The sequence below is a fragment of the Meleagris gallopavo genome, unplaced genomic scaffold, assembly GCF_905368555.1.
Source record: "Meleagris gallopavo unplaced genomic scaffold, MGAL_WU_HG_1.1 scaffold_14, whole genome shotgun sequence".
Lineage (NCBI taxonomy): Eukaryota > Metazoa > Chordata > Aves > Galliformes > Phasianidae > Meleagris > Meleagris gallopavo.
Window position 1 is genome coordinate 67,875 of NW_028147028.1, and position 12,891 is coordinate 80,765.

Sequence of the window (12,891 nt, forward strand, 5' to 3'; positions counted from 1 at the left end):
CCCTATTAAGGATACAACCGGAAGCGGGTGCGGCCCGCACTTCCGGAGGCGACGCTCTCCGCGTTATCACCGCCCACGCGTGGGTCGGCCCGCGGTGCGCGCGCAGATTCGTTTTCAAAATATTCATCTTTCCGCGAGCGAACGATCTTCCGCTTTCATCCGTAACCGGAAGCGGGCGCGCTAGATACCGGAAGCAGGTGAAGCCTACGCTTCCGGTCGCGACGCGCCGTGCGCGTGCGCCGTGTGCGCGCGGACGCCGTCCCTCCGCTCTGCGCAGGCGCGGCGCACGCGCAGTTCCTCTCCGTGCCTTGTGGGGGAGGGGTCAGCGCATGCGCAGCGCGTCCCCGGGCGGCGCGCGGGGTCGATCCGTTGGCGTCCCGCGAAGCCCCGCCGTCCCCGCGCCCCCCCCGCACCGCCCGGGCCGCGCGGGAGGAGGAAGCGGAGGCGGAACGCGGAGGGGGGGGGGACAGGGGGCAGGGGGCCGAGCGGCGGCGGGATGAACGGAACGGCCCGGCCGGGCCTGCGGCGTCCATGACAGGTGGGGGGGGGTCCTTCCCACAGCCCCGGGTTTGGGCGCGAAATGGCGGATTTGGGGCTTTTTGTGCCGTGTGGGGTTTGGTGGTGATGGGGGCGATGCGAGGTGGGGGGATTTGGGGGCGGAAATTGGGGGGTTGGGGTGGAAAAAGCGGGGATTGGGTGGAAAAATGGGGGGGTGGGGTGGAAAAGGAGAACTTGAGGGGTTTGGGGGATGAAAATGGGGATTTGGGGGGTTGGGGTGGAAAATGGGTGAAATTGTGGGGGTTGGGGAAGGGAAAATGGGGGTCTGGGGGAGTTCGGGTGAGAAAAGGGAGAAATTGTGGGGTTTGGGGTGGAAAAAAGTGGAATTTTGAGGGTTTGGGGAATGAAAATGGGGGGGTTTGGGATGAAGAGGGGAATTTATGGGGTTTGGGGTATAAAGATGGGGGATTTGGGGGGGTTGGGGTGGAAGAAGGTGTGAATTTGTGGGATTTAGGGGATGAAAATGAGGGATTTGCGGTCCTCATCTTTTCGTTACTTTGGGACCTTTTTTGGGAGTTCTTGGGGTCTTTTTTGAGTCTCTTTGGGGTCTTTTTGTATCATTTTGGGGCACTTTTGAGTCACCTTTTGTCCCTTCGTTCCTTTGGGGCCTTTTTTGCGTCCCTGGGATTTTTTGGGGGATCCTTTTTTTGGACTTTTTGGATTCTGTTTTTTTTTTAATTTTTCTGGGGCCTTTTGGGGCCTTTTTCGATCCTCTTCATATTTTTGGGGCGTTTTTGGATCCTTTTCGTTCTTTTGGGGTCTTTTGGGGACCCGTTTTCTTCCTTGTTCCTTTTGGGGCATTTTGGGTCTTTTGGGGGCATTTTTGGGTCCCATTTCCTTTTTTCACCCCTTTTGGGGCGCTTTTGAGGCACTTTTGAGTCCATTTGGGTCCTTTTGGGGTCCTGTCCCCCCCCTCTTTGGAGTGCTGCCCCCCCACCTCATTTCTCACCAATTTCTCTCCCCCCCCAAAATCTGCAGAAATTCCCCTTTTTCCAAACCCCAAAATGAACCAATTTCCACTTTTTTGGGGCCGCAGCTCTCCCACCCCATCCCGCCACTCATTTTCTTAATTACTACTTTTTTCATTAGTTAATTAACCCCAAATTGGGGCCGGGTGGAGATGAGCACGGGGGGGGGGGGCTGCGCTCTCCTCCCCCTCTGAAACATTTCCCCGCTTTTCATTGCTTTTGGGGTTTTTTGCCCCAAATTTGTGTCCCCGCGTCGGAGCAAATCCTTGGGGTGGCTCCCAGCCGTCGCCGTTTGTGGGGTCGCCCTACGGGGCGAGGGGGGCAGGCGGTGGTTTTGAGGCCGAACGAGTGAGATTTGGGGTTTTTGGGTTTCCTCAGGTCCCCCATAACCGCGGCGTCGCAGGGAGCAGCGCCATGAGCGAAGTGGCCGTGGTGAAGGAGGGCTGGCTGCACAAGAGGGGTAGGGGGGTTGGTTTTGGGGGTTTGGTCCTTTTTGGGGTTTGGTCCTTTTTGGGGTTTGGTCCTTTTTGGGGTTTGGTCCTTGGGGTCTGGTTCTCGGGTTGGCCTCTGGGAGTTTGGTCCCTTTTGGGGTTTTGGTCCCTTTGGGGTTTGGGCCTTTGGGGTTTTGTCCCTTTGGGGGTCACTGAGGTGTTGTTCCGTGGGACTTTACGCTTTTGGGGTCCTGGTCTTTTTCAGGGTTCTTTGGGGAATTGTTTTGTGGGCCGTTGCCCTTTTGGGGCTGGTGCCCCTTTTGGAGCCGCTGCCCTTTGGGGTGCCACCTTTGGGGTGACAGCGATGGCTGACGGCCCGGTGACGTTTGTGGGGTGACCCCATAGCAGAGCTCACCCAGCTCTTCCTGTCCGTTTCCCCCTTCTGGTGCCATTCTGTCCCATCCTCCCTGCACCGCTCAGCTCCTCCCGCTCCCACCCCAAATCTCCCAGTTTCTGCTCTCTGAGGGCATTGTGGGGCGGTCAGGGCCCTTTTTGGGGCGGTTGGGGACCTTTTTGGGGTCATCAGGGCCCTTTTTGGGGCAGTTGGGGACCTTTTTGGGGCCATCAGGACCCTTTTTGTGGATCGCATCCCGACCCCAAACCTGCCCTTCGGCTCCTTTGAGGATCCAAACCCAACACGACGTCGGGTCGCTCCGTTTGACCCCGGCAGACCCCAAAGTGGAGCCGCGGCGCCGCCCTTCCCCACCGTCCCGTTTTCCTCCCCAACCCCCCAATTTTGGGGCCGTTTGGGGCCGTTTTGTAGGGGAATACATCAAGACGTGGCGGCCCCGCTATTTCCTGCTGAAGAGCGACGGCTCCTTCATTGGCTACAAGGAGCGGCCCGAGAGCCCCGACGGCGCCTCGCCGCCCCTCAACAACTTCTCGGTGGCAGGTCTGCGGCCTCGGGGTCGTTTCCCCTCGTTTCCGTGACTTCGTTGTGGGTTGGGGTCCCGTTTCCGTTCTTGGGAGTCCTTGGGGTGTTTTTGGGGTTGCTTTGGGGCAGGTTTTGGTCCCAGAGTGCCGTGACGTTTTTTTGGTGTCCCCATGTTACATCCCGTTGGTGTCCCGTTGGTGTCCCCATAGCGGATCCTATTGTTGTCCCGTTGGTGTCCCCATAGCGGATCCTATTGTTGTCCCGTTGGTGTCCCCATAGCGGATCCTATTGTTGTCCCGTTGGTGTCCCCATAGCGGATCCCATTGTTGTCCCGTTGGTATCCCCATAGCGGATTCTATTGTTGTCCCGTTGGTGTCCCCATAGCGGATCCTATTGTTGTCCCGTTGGTGTCCCCGTAGCGGATCCTATTGTTGTCCCGTTGGTGTCCCCATAGCGGATCCCATTGTTGTCCCGTTGGTGTCCCCGTAGCGGATCCCATTGTTGTCCCGTTGGTATCCCCATAGCGGATTCTATTGTTGTCCCGTTGGTGTCCCCATAGCGGATCCTATTGTTGTCCCGTTGGTGTCCCCATAGCGGATCCCATTGTTGTCCCGTTGGTATCCCCATAGCGGATTCTATTGTTGTCCCGTTGGTGTCCCCATAGCGGATCCTATTGTTGTCCCGTTGGTGTCCCCATAGCGGATCCCATTGTTGTCCCGTTGGTGTCCCCATAGCGGATCCCATTGTTGTCCCGTTGGTATCCCCATAGCGGATTCTATTGTTGTCCCGTTGGTGTCCCCATAGCGGATCCTGTTGTTGTCCCGTTGGTGTCCCCATAGCGGATCCTGTTGTCCCGTTCGTGTCCCCATAGCGGATCCTGTTGTCCCGTTCATGTCCCCATAGCGGATCCTGTTGTTGTCCCGTTGGTGTCCCCATAGCGGATCCCATTGGGGTCCCCATACTGGATCCTATTGCTGCCCCCATAACGCTTCCTTTGTGTTCTGTGCTGGATCCCATTGCTGCCCCTATAGGGCCGTCCCGCCCCATAGCTGCCCTGTAGGGCCGTCCCGTCCCGCCCCATAGCTGCCCTGTAGGGCTGTCCCGTCCTGCCCCATAGCTGCCCTATAGGGCCGTCCGCTCTTCTTCTGCCCCATAGCTTCCCTATAGGGCTGTTCCCTCCTCTCCCGCCCCACAGGTGCCCTATAGGACTGTCCCGTGGCCTCCCGCCTCATAGCTGCCCTGTAGGGCCGTCCCCTCCTGTCCCGCCCCATAGCTGCCCGTAGGCCCATCCCCTCTTCTCTCATCCCATAGCTGCCCTATAGGCCCGTCCCCTCTCCTCCCGCTCCATAGCTACCCTATAGGCCCGTTCCCTCTCCTCCCGCCCCATAGCTGCCCTGTAGGGTCATCTCGTCCCACCCCATAACTGCCCTATAGGCCCATTCCCTCTTCTCCCATCCCATAGCCGCCTTATAGGCCCGTTCTCTCTCTTCCCGCCCCATAGCTGCCCTGTAGGGCCGTCCCCTCCCGCCCCATAGCTGCCCTGTAGCACATCCCCTCCCGCCCCATAGCTGCCCTGTAGGGCATCCCCTCCCGCCCCATAGCTGCCCTGTAGGGCATCCCCTCCCGCCCCATAGCTGCCCTATAGGCCCATCCCGTCCCGCCCCACAGAGTGCCAGCTGATGAAGACGGAGCGCCCGCGCCCCAACACCTTCGTCATCCGCTGCCTGCAATGGACGACGGTCATCGAGAGGACTTTCCACGTGGATTCCCCCGAGGAGCGGTGGGCGGCCGTGGCCCCAAAGACCCCAAATCCCCCCCGGATTGAGCCCGAAACGTCGCCCCGCTCACCCGGCCCCGCTGTGCCCGCAGGGAGGAGTGGATGCGGGCCATCCAGACGGTGGCCAACAGCCTGAAGGAGCAGCAGCCGGGGGGAGACGGGGGGGACTGCAAATGTGGGACCCCCGGGGACAACGGCGGGGCGGAGGAGATGGAGGTCGCCGTCAGCAAGAGCAGGGCCAAGGCTGTGAGTGGGGGGGTCTGGAGGGGTCTGGGGGGGGGAAAGGTGGGAGGGAGGGAGGGCTCCGGGGGTTTGGTTCCTACTGGGGGGAGTGGGGGGGATTCGAATGGGGTGATGCGGATGGAGGAGGTGGAGTCACTGTCAGCAAGAGCTGGGGCAGTGCTGGGAGTGGGGGGCGGGGGGGGGAAGATGTGGGGGTCTGGGGGGTGAGAAAGGTGGGAGGGAGGGCTCTGGGGGTTTGGTTCCTATTGGGGTGATTGGGGGGGAGTGGGGGGGATTCAAACGGGGTGATGGGGGTGGAGGGAATGGAGTCACTGTCAGCAAGAGCTGAGGCAGGGCTGGGAATGGGGGGGGTCTGGGGGGGGGAAGGGTGGGAGGGCTTTGGGTGCTTGGTTCCTATTGGGGTGATAGGGGGGGGATTCCAAATGGGGTGATTGGGGTGGCAGGGCTGCTGGGGGTGGGGGAAATGGGGGGGGTCTTAATGGGGTGGTTGGGGTGGCAGCGCTGCTGGGGGGCTCATTTCCAGCTGGAAATGGGTCTGAAAGGATTCAGTTCTTCTGCTGGTTCCCAGTGGGGGTCGCTGGGGGTGTACAGCCCCCCTCCCCCCCCCCCAAACCTCCCCCATCCCCGTTTCTGCGCCGCAGACGATGAACGACTTTGATTACCTGAAGCTGCTGGGGAAGGGCACCTTTGGGAAGGTGATCCTGGTGAGGGAAAAAGCCACAGGGCGCTACTACGCCATGAAGATCCTGCGCAAGGAGGTCATCATCGCCAAGGTGGGGGTCCCAAAAGCGCCCCAATCCGCCCCAAAACGTGGCTCTGTGTCCCACATCCAGGTCCGATGGGACTGGGGTGCATTGGGAGCCTTCAGAGTGCCCCAGACTGTGGGAATGTGCCTCCCACATCCCCAGTGCCCCATAAGCAGCGGGGTTGTGGGGCTGTGGGGCCATAGCAGTGCCCCATAAGCAGCGGGGTTGTGGGGCCATAGCACCATAGCAGTGCCCCATAAGCAGCAGGGCTGTGGGGCCATAGCAGTGCCCCATAAGCAGCAGGGCTGTGGGGCCATAGCAGTGCCCCATAAGCAGCAGGGCTGTGAGGCCATAGCAGTGCCCCATAAGCAGCGGGATTGTGGGGTTGTGGGGCCATAGTAGTGCCCCATAAGCAGCGGGGCTGTGAGGCCATAGCAGTGCCCATAGCGTGTGGGACCATAGCAGTGCCTCATAAGCTGTGGGGCTGTGGGGCCATAGCAGTGCCCCATAAGCTGTGGGGTTGTGGGGCCGTACCCACAGCGCTGACCCCCATCTCCCATCCCGCAGGACGAGGTCGCTCACACCGTCACTGAGAGCCGCGTGCTGCAGAACACCCGGCACCCCTTCCTGACGGTGGGTACAGCGTGGCGGCACCCGGCCCCTGTCACCCCAACGCCGTGTCACCCCAACGCCGTGTCACCACGGCGTGTTGTCACCCCTGTATGTCGTTACCCTGTGTTGTCACCAGGACACGTTGTCGCTCTGATGTGTTGTCACTCCTGCGTGTTGTTTCCAGGACGCGTTGTCACCCCTGCATGTTGTCACTCTGCGTGTTGTCACGAGGACGCATTGTTACCCCTGTGTGTTGTCACTCCTGCGTGTTGTCACCCTGTGTTGTCACCAGGACGCATTGTCACTCTGATGTGTTGTCACCCCTGTGTGTTGTCACCAGGATGCGTTGTCACCCCTGTGTGTTGTCACCCCTGTGTGTTGTCATCCCTGTGTGTTGTCACCCCTGTGTGTTGTCACCCCTGTGTGTTTCAACCCTGTGTGTTGTCACTTTGTGTTGTCACCAGGACATGGTGTCGGTCTGATGTGTTGTCACCCGTGCGTGTTGTCACCCTGTGTTGTCCCCAGGATGCATTGTCACCCTTGTATGTTGTCACCCCTGTGTTGTCACCAGGACGCGTTGTCACCCTGATGTGTTGTCACCCCTGTGTGTTGTTACTCCTGCGTGTTGTCACCCTGTGTTGTCACCAGGACGCATTGTCGCTCTGATGTGTTGTCACCCCTGTGTGTTGTCACTCTGATGTGTTGTCACCCCCACACGTTGTCACCAGGACACATTATCACCTTGATTTGTTGCCACCACATTGTCACCTTGACGCGTTGTCACCCCAACACGTCACCACGCTGCGGTGTCACCCCAACACCTTGTCGCCGTGACGCGTTGTCACCCGCGCTGTGCCCCATGGTGCGGCTGTTGCCCCCCACTGCTGTCACCCATTATTCCCTGCTGTTGTCCCCCATTGCTGTCCCACAGCCCGTGGTGAGGCTGTTGTCATCTTTGTCACCCATTATTGTCACCCGTTGTCCCCCGTTGCCACCTGGCCCCCCATGCAGTTGTTGTGGGGCCGTTTGGGGGGCTTTTCCGGGGCTGTTTTGGGGTTGTTTTGGGGACTCTTCTGGGGCCGTTTCAGGGCTGTTGTAGGGCTGTTTTGCGGGGCTCTTTGGGGGGCTGTTTTGGGGCCGTTTTGGGACCGCTGAGGGGCTGTTTTGGGGGCCCGTTATGGGGTTGTTTTGGGGTCGTTGCCCCCCCGTCCCACTGCTCCCATTCTCTCCCATTGCAGGCCCTGAAATACGCCTTCCAGACCACCGACCGCCTCTGCTTCGTTATGGAATACGCCAACGGCGGCGAGGTTGGTCTGTCCGTCCGTCCGTCCCCCCAGCCCCACATTCGCCCCCATTACCACCCCAACAACCCCCACCCCCCCCGGCGCCGTTTTGCCCATTCCCCAGCCCTTTTCCCCCCGTCGTGCAGCTCTTCTTCCACCTCTCCCGGGAGCGCGTCTTCACGGAGGAGCGCGCGCGGTTCTACGGCGCCGAGATCGTTTCCGCGCTGGAATACCTGCACTCCAGGGACGTCGTCTATCGCGATATCAAGGTGCCACCAGCGCCCCCTGCCCGCCTCGTCCGCTCCGCGGCGCTTCTTTCTCTGCTTCCTTATTCCCCTTGCTGTTGTCTCGCTGATCCTCCAAGCTGACCGCCATCTCTTCCCCACCCCCCCAAAAAGAGGATCCCCCCCCCCACCATAGGGAACCCCCCAACACCGTGAAGACCCACCCCCACCGCCATAGGGACCCCCATCTGTCCCCCAACACTGTGAAGACCCCCACCACCACCATAGGGACCCCCCATCTTCCCTCTCCCCCAACACCGTGAAGACCCCCCCCACCGCCATAGGGACCCCCCATCCCCCCTCCCCCCCAACGTGAGGACCCCCCCCACCACTACCACAGGGATCTCCACCTCATCCCCCCCCAACACCATGAGGACCCCCGCATCCCCCCTCCCCTCCCAACACAAGGACCCCCCCAGCCACATGAGGACCCCCACCACCACCATAGGGACCTCTGCTCCCACCCCCAACATGAGGACCCCCCCCAAACCACCACCACACGGACCCCCACCCCATTCCCCCCCTCCCACTACCAGAAGGATCTCCCCTTCCCCCCCCCCACCATGAGGACCCCCACCCCATTCCCTCCTTCCCTCCCACTACCACAAGGACCTCCACGCCCCCCCCCCCACCATGAGGACCCCCACCCCATCCCCTCAACCCCCCCAAGGAGACTCCCACCTCATCCCTCTTCCTCCCCAACAGAGACCCCCATCCCCTTAAGGACCCCCATTTCCCCCCCATTTCCTCCTCTATGGGCTCCTCCAACTCCCTCCTCCCCCCCCCCGTTATAGGACCCCCCCCTGTCCTCCCCCCAGCTCCCCCCAGCCGCTGTGTTTTGCAGCTGGAGAACCTGATGCTGGACAAGGACGGACACATCAAGATCACCGACTTCGGGCTCTGCAAGGAGGGCATCAGCGATGGGGCCACCATGAAAACCTTTTGCGGGACCCCCGAGTACCTGGCACCCGAAGTACGGCCCCCTTTTGGAGGAAAAAAGGGCCAAAATGGGCAAAAACGGAGAGCGGGGGGAGGGGGGAAGTGAGGGAGCTGGGAACTGAGGGGTAGGGATGGAAGGGGGGGGGGGGAGGGGAAAGGGGGATTGAGGGGACCCCAAATGGGGGGGATTGAGGGAGCCCAGATGGGGGGATTGAGGGACCCCAAATGGAGGGAGGTGAGGGAGCCCAAATGGGGGGAGGTGAGGGAGCCCAGATGGGGGGGATTGAGGGACCCCGGATGGGGGGAGGTGAGGGATCCCAGATGGGGGGGATTGAGGGACCCCAGATGGGGGGAAGAAGACCCCCAATCTCTCAAACTGAGGCCCCCCAGTATTGGGGTTGGAGGATCCCCAGATGGGGGGGATTGAAGCCCCCCAACCACTGGCATTTGAGGCCCCCCAACGTTGGGATTTGAGGCCCCCCAACCACTGGGAATTGAAGAACCCCAAATGTTGGGATTTGAGGCCCCCCAACCACTGGGAATTGAAGAACCCCCAACGTTGGGATTTGAGGCCCCCAACCACTGGCACTTGAAGACCACCAGCAGCCAACCCCCCCCCCCCGTCGCCCTGCTCCCCCCAGGTGCTGGAGGACAACGACTACGGCCGCGCGGTGGACTGGTGGGGGCTGGGGGTGGTGATGTACGAGATGATGTGCGGCCGCCTGCCCTTCTACAACCAGGACCACGAGCGGCTCTTCGAGCTCATCCTGATGGAGGAGATCCGCTTCCCACGCACCCTCAGCCCCGAGGCCAAAGCCCTGCTGGCCGGGCTGCTCAAAAAGGACCCCAAGCAGAGGTAATGCGGGGAGGGGGCTGCCCTGGGGGGCTTGGGGGCTGTGTGGGTGCTGTGGGTCACACTGGGGGGCTGTGGGTGCTGTGGGTCACATTGGGGGTGCTGTGGGGCTGTGTGGGTGCCGTGGGTCACGTTGGGGGTGCTGTGGGTCACAATGGGGGGCTGTGGGTGCTGTGGGTCACCTTGCGGGTGCTGTGGGGCTGTGTTTGTGGATGCTGTGGGTCACACTGGGTGCTGTGGGTCACATTGGGGGGCTGTGGGTGCTGTGGGTCACATTGGGGTTGCTGTGGGTCACACTGGGTGCTGTGGGTCACACTGGGGGGCTGTGGGTGCTGTGGGTCACGTTGGGGGTGCTGTGGGGGTGTGCGGGTGCTGCGGGTCACACTGTGGGTCACGGTGCTGTGGGGCTGTGGGTGCTGTGGTACACACTGTGGTTCACAGTGTGTGCTGTGGGGCTGTGGGTGCTGTGGGTCACACTGTGGGTCACAGTGATTGCTGTGGGGCTGTGTGTGGGTGCAGCAGTGAGGCTTTGGGCTCTGTGTGCCCCCAGGCTTGGCGGCGGCCCCACGGACGCGCAGGAGGTGATGGAGCATCGCTTCTTCGCTGCCATCAACTGGCAGGACGTGCTGCTCAGGAAGGTGGGCTCTGTGCTGTGGTGGTGTGCTGTTGTGGTGGTGTGCTGTTGTGGTGGTGTGCTGTTGTGGTGTTGTGGTGGTGTGCTGTGGTGGTGGTGTGTTGTGGTGGTGTGTTATGGAGGTGCTGTTGTGGTGGTGTGCTGTTGTGGTGGTGTAGTGTTGGTGTTGTGGTGGTGTGGTGTTGTGGTGCTGTTGTGGCGGTGTTGTGGTGTTGGTGTGGTGTCGTGGTGCCGTGGTGTCGTGGTGTTGTGTCGTGGTGGTGTGCTGTGATGTTGTGGTGCTGTAACGTTGTGGTGTGGTCGTGTGTTGTTGTGGTGGTGTGACGTTGTGTCGTGGTGGTGTGGTGTGTTGTTGTGGTGTCGTGGTGTCATGGTGTGATGTCGTGATGTTGTTGTGGTGTCGTAGTGTCGTGGTGTCATGTCGTGGTGTTGGTGTGTTGTCGTGGTGCCGTGGTGTCGTGGTGGTCTGTTGTTGCGGTGTCGTGGTGGTGTGCTGTGATGTTGTGGTGCTGTAACGTTGTGGTGTGGTCGTGTGTTGTTGTGGTGGTGTGACGTTGTGTCGTGGTGGTGTGGTGTGTTGTTGTGGTGTTGTGTTGTGGTGGTGTCATGTCATGGTGTCATGGTGTGACGTCGTGGTGTTGGTGTGGTGTCATGGTGCCGTGTTGGTGTGTTGTGGTGTTGTGGTGGTGTGATGTTGTGGTGTTGGTGTGGTGCCGTGGTGTTGTGGTGTTGTGGTGTTGTGGCGTGGTGTCGTGGTGGTGTGCTGTAATGTCGTGGCGTGATGTTGTCGTGGTGGCGTGGTGTGTCGTGGTGGCGTGGTGTGTCGTGGTGGCGTGGTGTGTCGTGGTGGCGTGGTGTGTCGTGGTGGCGTGGTGTGTCGTGGTGGCGTGGTGTTGTGGTGTGATGTCGTGGTGCCGTGGTGGTGTGTTGCTGTGGTGTCATGGTGTCGTGGTGTCATGGTGTCGTGGTGTCATGGTGTCGTGGTGTCGTGGTGTCATGGTGTCGTGGTGTTGTGGCGTCGTGGTGTCGTGGTGTCGTGGTGTGTTGTTGTGGTGTGTTTGTGGTGTGTTGTTGTGGTGTGGTGTTGTGGTGTGGTGTTGTTGCGGTGTCGTGGTGTTGTGGCGTGGTGTCATGGTGGTGTGCTGTGATGTCGTGGTATTGTGACGTTGTTGTGGTGGTGTGGTGTGGTGGTGTGTTGTATTGTTGTGGTGGTGTGGTGCTGTGGTGTTGTGTTGTTGTGGTGTCGTGGTGTTGTGGCGTGGTGTCATGGTGTTGTGCTGTGATGTCGTGGTGTTGTGACGTTGTTGTGGTCTGGTGTTGTGATGTCGTGGTGTTGTGGTGGTGTGTCACAGTGTCGTGGCGCTGTGTTGTGGCGGCGCTGTGTTGTGGCGGCGCTGTGTTGTGGCGGCGCTGTGTTGTGGTGGCGTTGTGCCGTTGTCAGGCTGTAGTTGTGGTGTCACCGTGCTGCAGTCACACTGTTGTCCCCCCAGTCGTGGCGCAGTGCTGCTGCCCCCCCCCCCTCAGGCTGTTCTCCCCCCTCTGTCCCCCCCCGTCCGGCTGTTGTCCCCCCCACTCAGGCTGTTCTCCCCCCGCAGCTCGTGCCCCCGTTCCGGCCGCAGGTGACCTCAGAGATCGACACTCGGTACTTCGATGATGAATTCACAGCTCAGTCCATCACCATCACCCCGCCCGACCGCTGTGCGTCCCCTCCCCCCCTCCAGCACCCCTCTCTGTGCCCCCCAAATGTGGGGCAGGGGGTGGTGCTCACATCTCCCCCCCCCCACAGATGACAACATGGACGCCCTGGACGGCGATCAGCGCACGCACTTCCCCCAGTTCTCCTACTCTGCCAGCATCCGGGAATGAGCCTTGGGGGGCTGCCCCACATCAATGGGGGGGGCTGCCCCACATCAATGGGGGGGCTGCACCGCAGCGAGGGGCCTTTTGTCCTTAGGGGCTGCCCCACATTTTAGGGGCTGCCCCACATTTTGGGGGCTGCCCCGGTCAATGGGGGTTGCCCCATATCTGGGGGTCTTCTCTGGTCAATGGGGGCTGCCCCACATTTGGGGCCCTGCCCCACATCAGGGGGTTCTTCCCCTGGCCGTGGGTTCTGCCCCACGTTTGGGGGCTCTTCCCTCTCCCACACCAATGGGGATCGTACCCACATCGCTGGGGTTTCCTCCATCACGAGGGGGGGGGGGGGTCTTTGCCCCGTCTGTGTGGGGCTGCCCCACATCAGTGGGGTTTTACCCTCCCCCCTCCTCCTGCCCCCGCGCTCAGTGCCGGACTCTTTCTATGCTATTTTATTATTATTATGTATTTTGGGTTGGTTTGAAATTGCCTTTTTTTGGTCGGTTTTTGCCCCAGTCGCAGCTTTCTCACACCCCCCCCCCCATCGCCCCCCCCCCCATAATTCGGGGATCCGGAAGGTGCCCCCCCCCCCTCCCCCCTCTCAATAGCAATAGCGGTTCGTTGCCTTAACGTCGGTGCCACCCCATAAGGGGGGGGTTGGGGAGGGGTCTCCATTGCCGGCAATGGAGCAGGGGGGGCACCGGGGGGAGGAGGGGGAGGGGTCAAATTTGGAGCCGTTTTAAGTTAAAAAGAAGAAATTTGTTTTTTTGGGGGGGGA

The 12,891-nt window shown here is 60.9% G+C and overlaps 1 protein-coding gene across 1 annotated transcript; it reads left to right on the forward strand.

The window, feature by feature from the left end:
• Nucleotides 1–306: 306 nt before the first annotated feature.
• LOC104916841 (RAC-beta serine/threonine-protein kinase) lies at nucleotides 307–12,599 on the forward strand. The gene is made up of 14 exons (XM_085215288.1): nucleotides 307–538; nucleotides 1,905–1,986; nucleotides 2,781–2,909; nucleotides 4,560–4,671; nucleotides 4,761–4,914; nucleotides 5,553–5,684; nucleotides 6,225–6,290; nucleotides 7,508–7,576; nucleotides 7,699–7,821; nucleotides 8,681–8,809; nucleotides 9,417–9,631; nucleotides 10,179–10,266; nucleotides 11,858–11,960; nucleotides 12,049–12,599. The coding sequence occupies exons 2-14, from the start codon at nucleotides 1,941–1,943 to the stop codon at nucleotides 12,126–12,128; spliced, it is 1,446 nt and encodes a 481-aa protein (XP_085071414.1). The 5' UTR covers nucleotides 307–538; nucleotides 1,905–1,940; the 3' UTR covers nucleotides 12,129–12,599.
• The last annotated feature ends 292 nt before the right edge of the window (nucleotides 12,600–12,891 follow it).

Coding starts and splice junctions, on each gene's coding strand:
- LOC104916841 (XM_085215288.1), top strand. CDS start 1,941: ATGAGCGAAGTGGCCGTGGTGAAGGAGGGCTGGCTGCACAAGAGGG. Junction 2,910..4,559: donor CAACAACTTCTCGGTGGCAG/GTCTGCGGCCTC, acceptor CCCGCCCCACAG/AGTGCCAGCTGATGAAGACG. Junction 9,632..10,178: donor AAAAAGGACCCCAAGCAGAG/GTAATGCGGGGA, acceptor GTGTGCCCCCAG/GCTTGGCGGCGGCCCCACGG.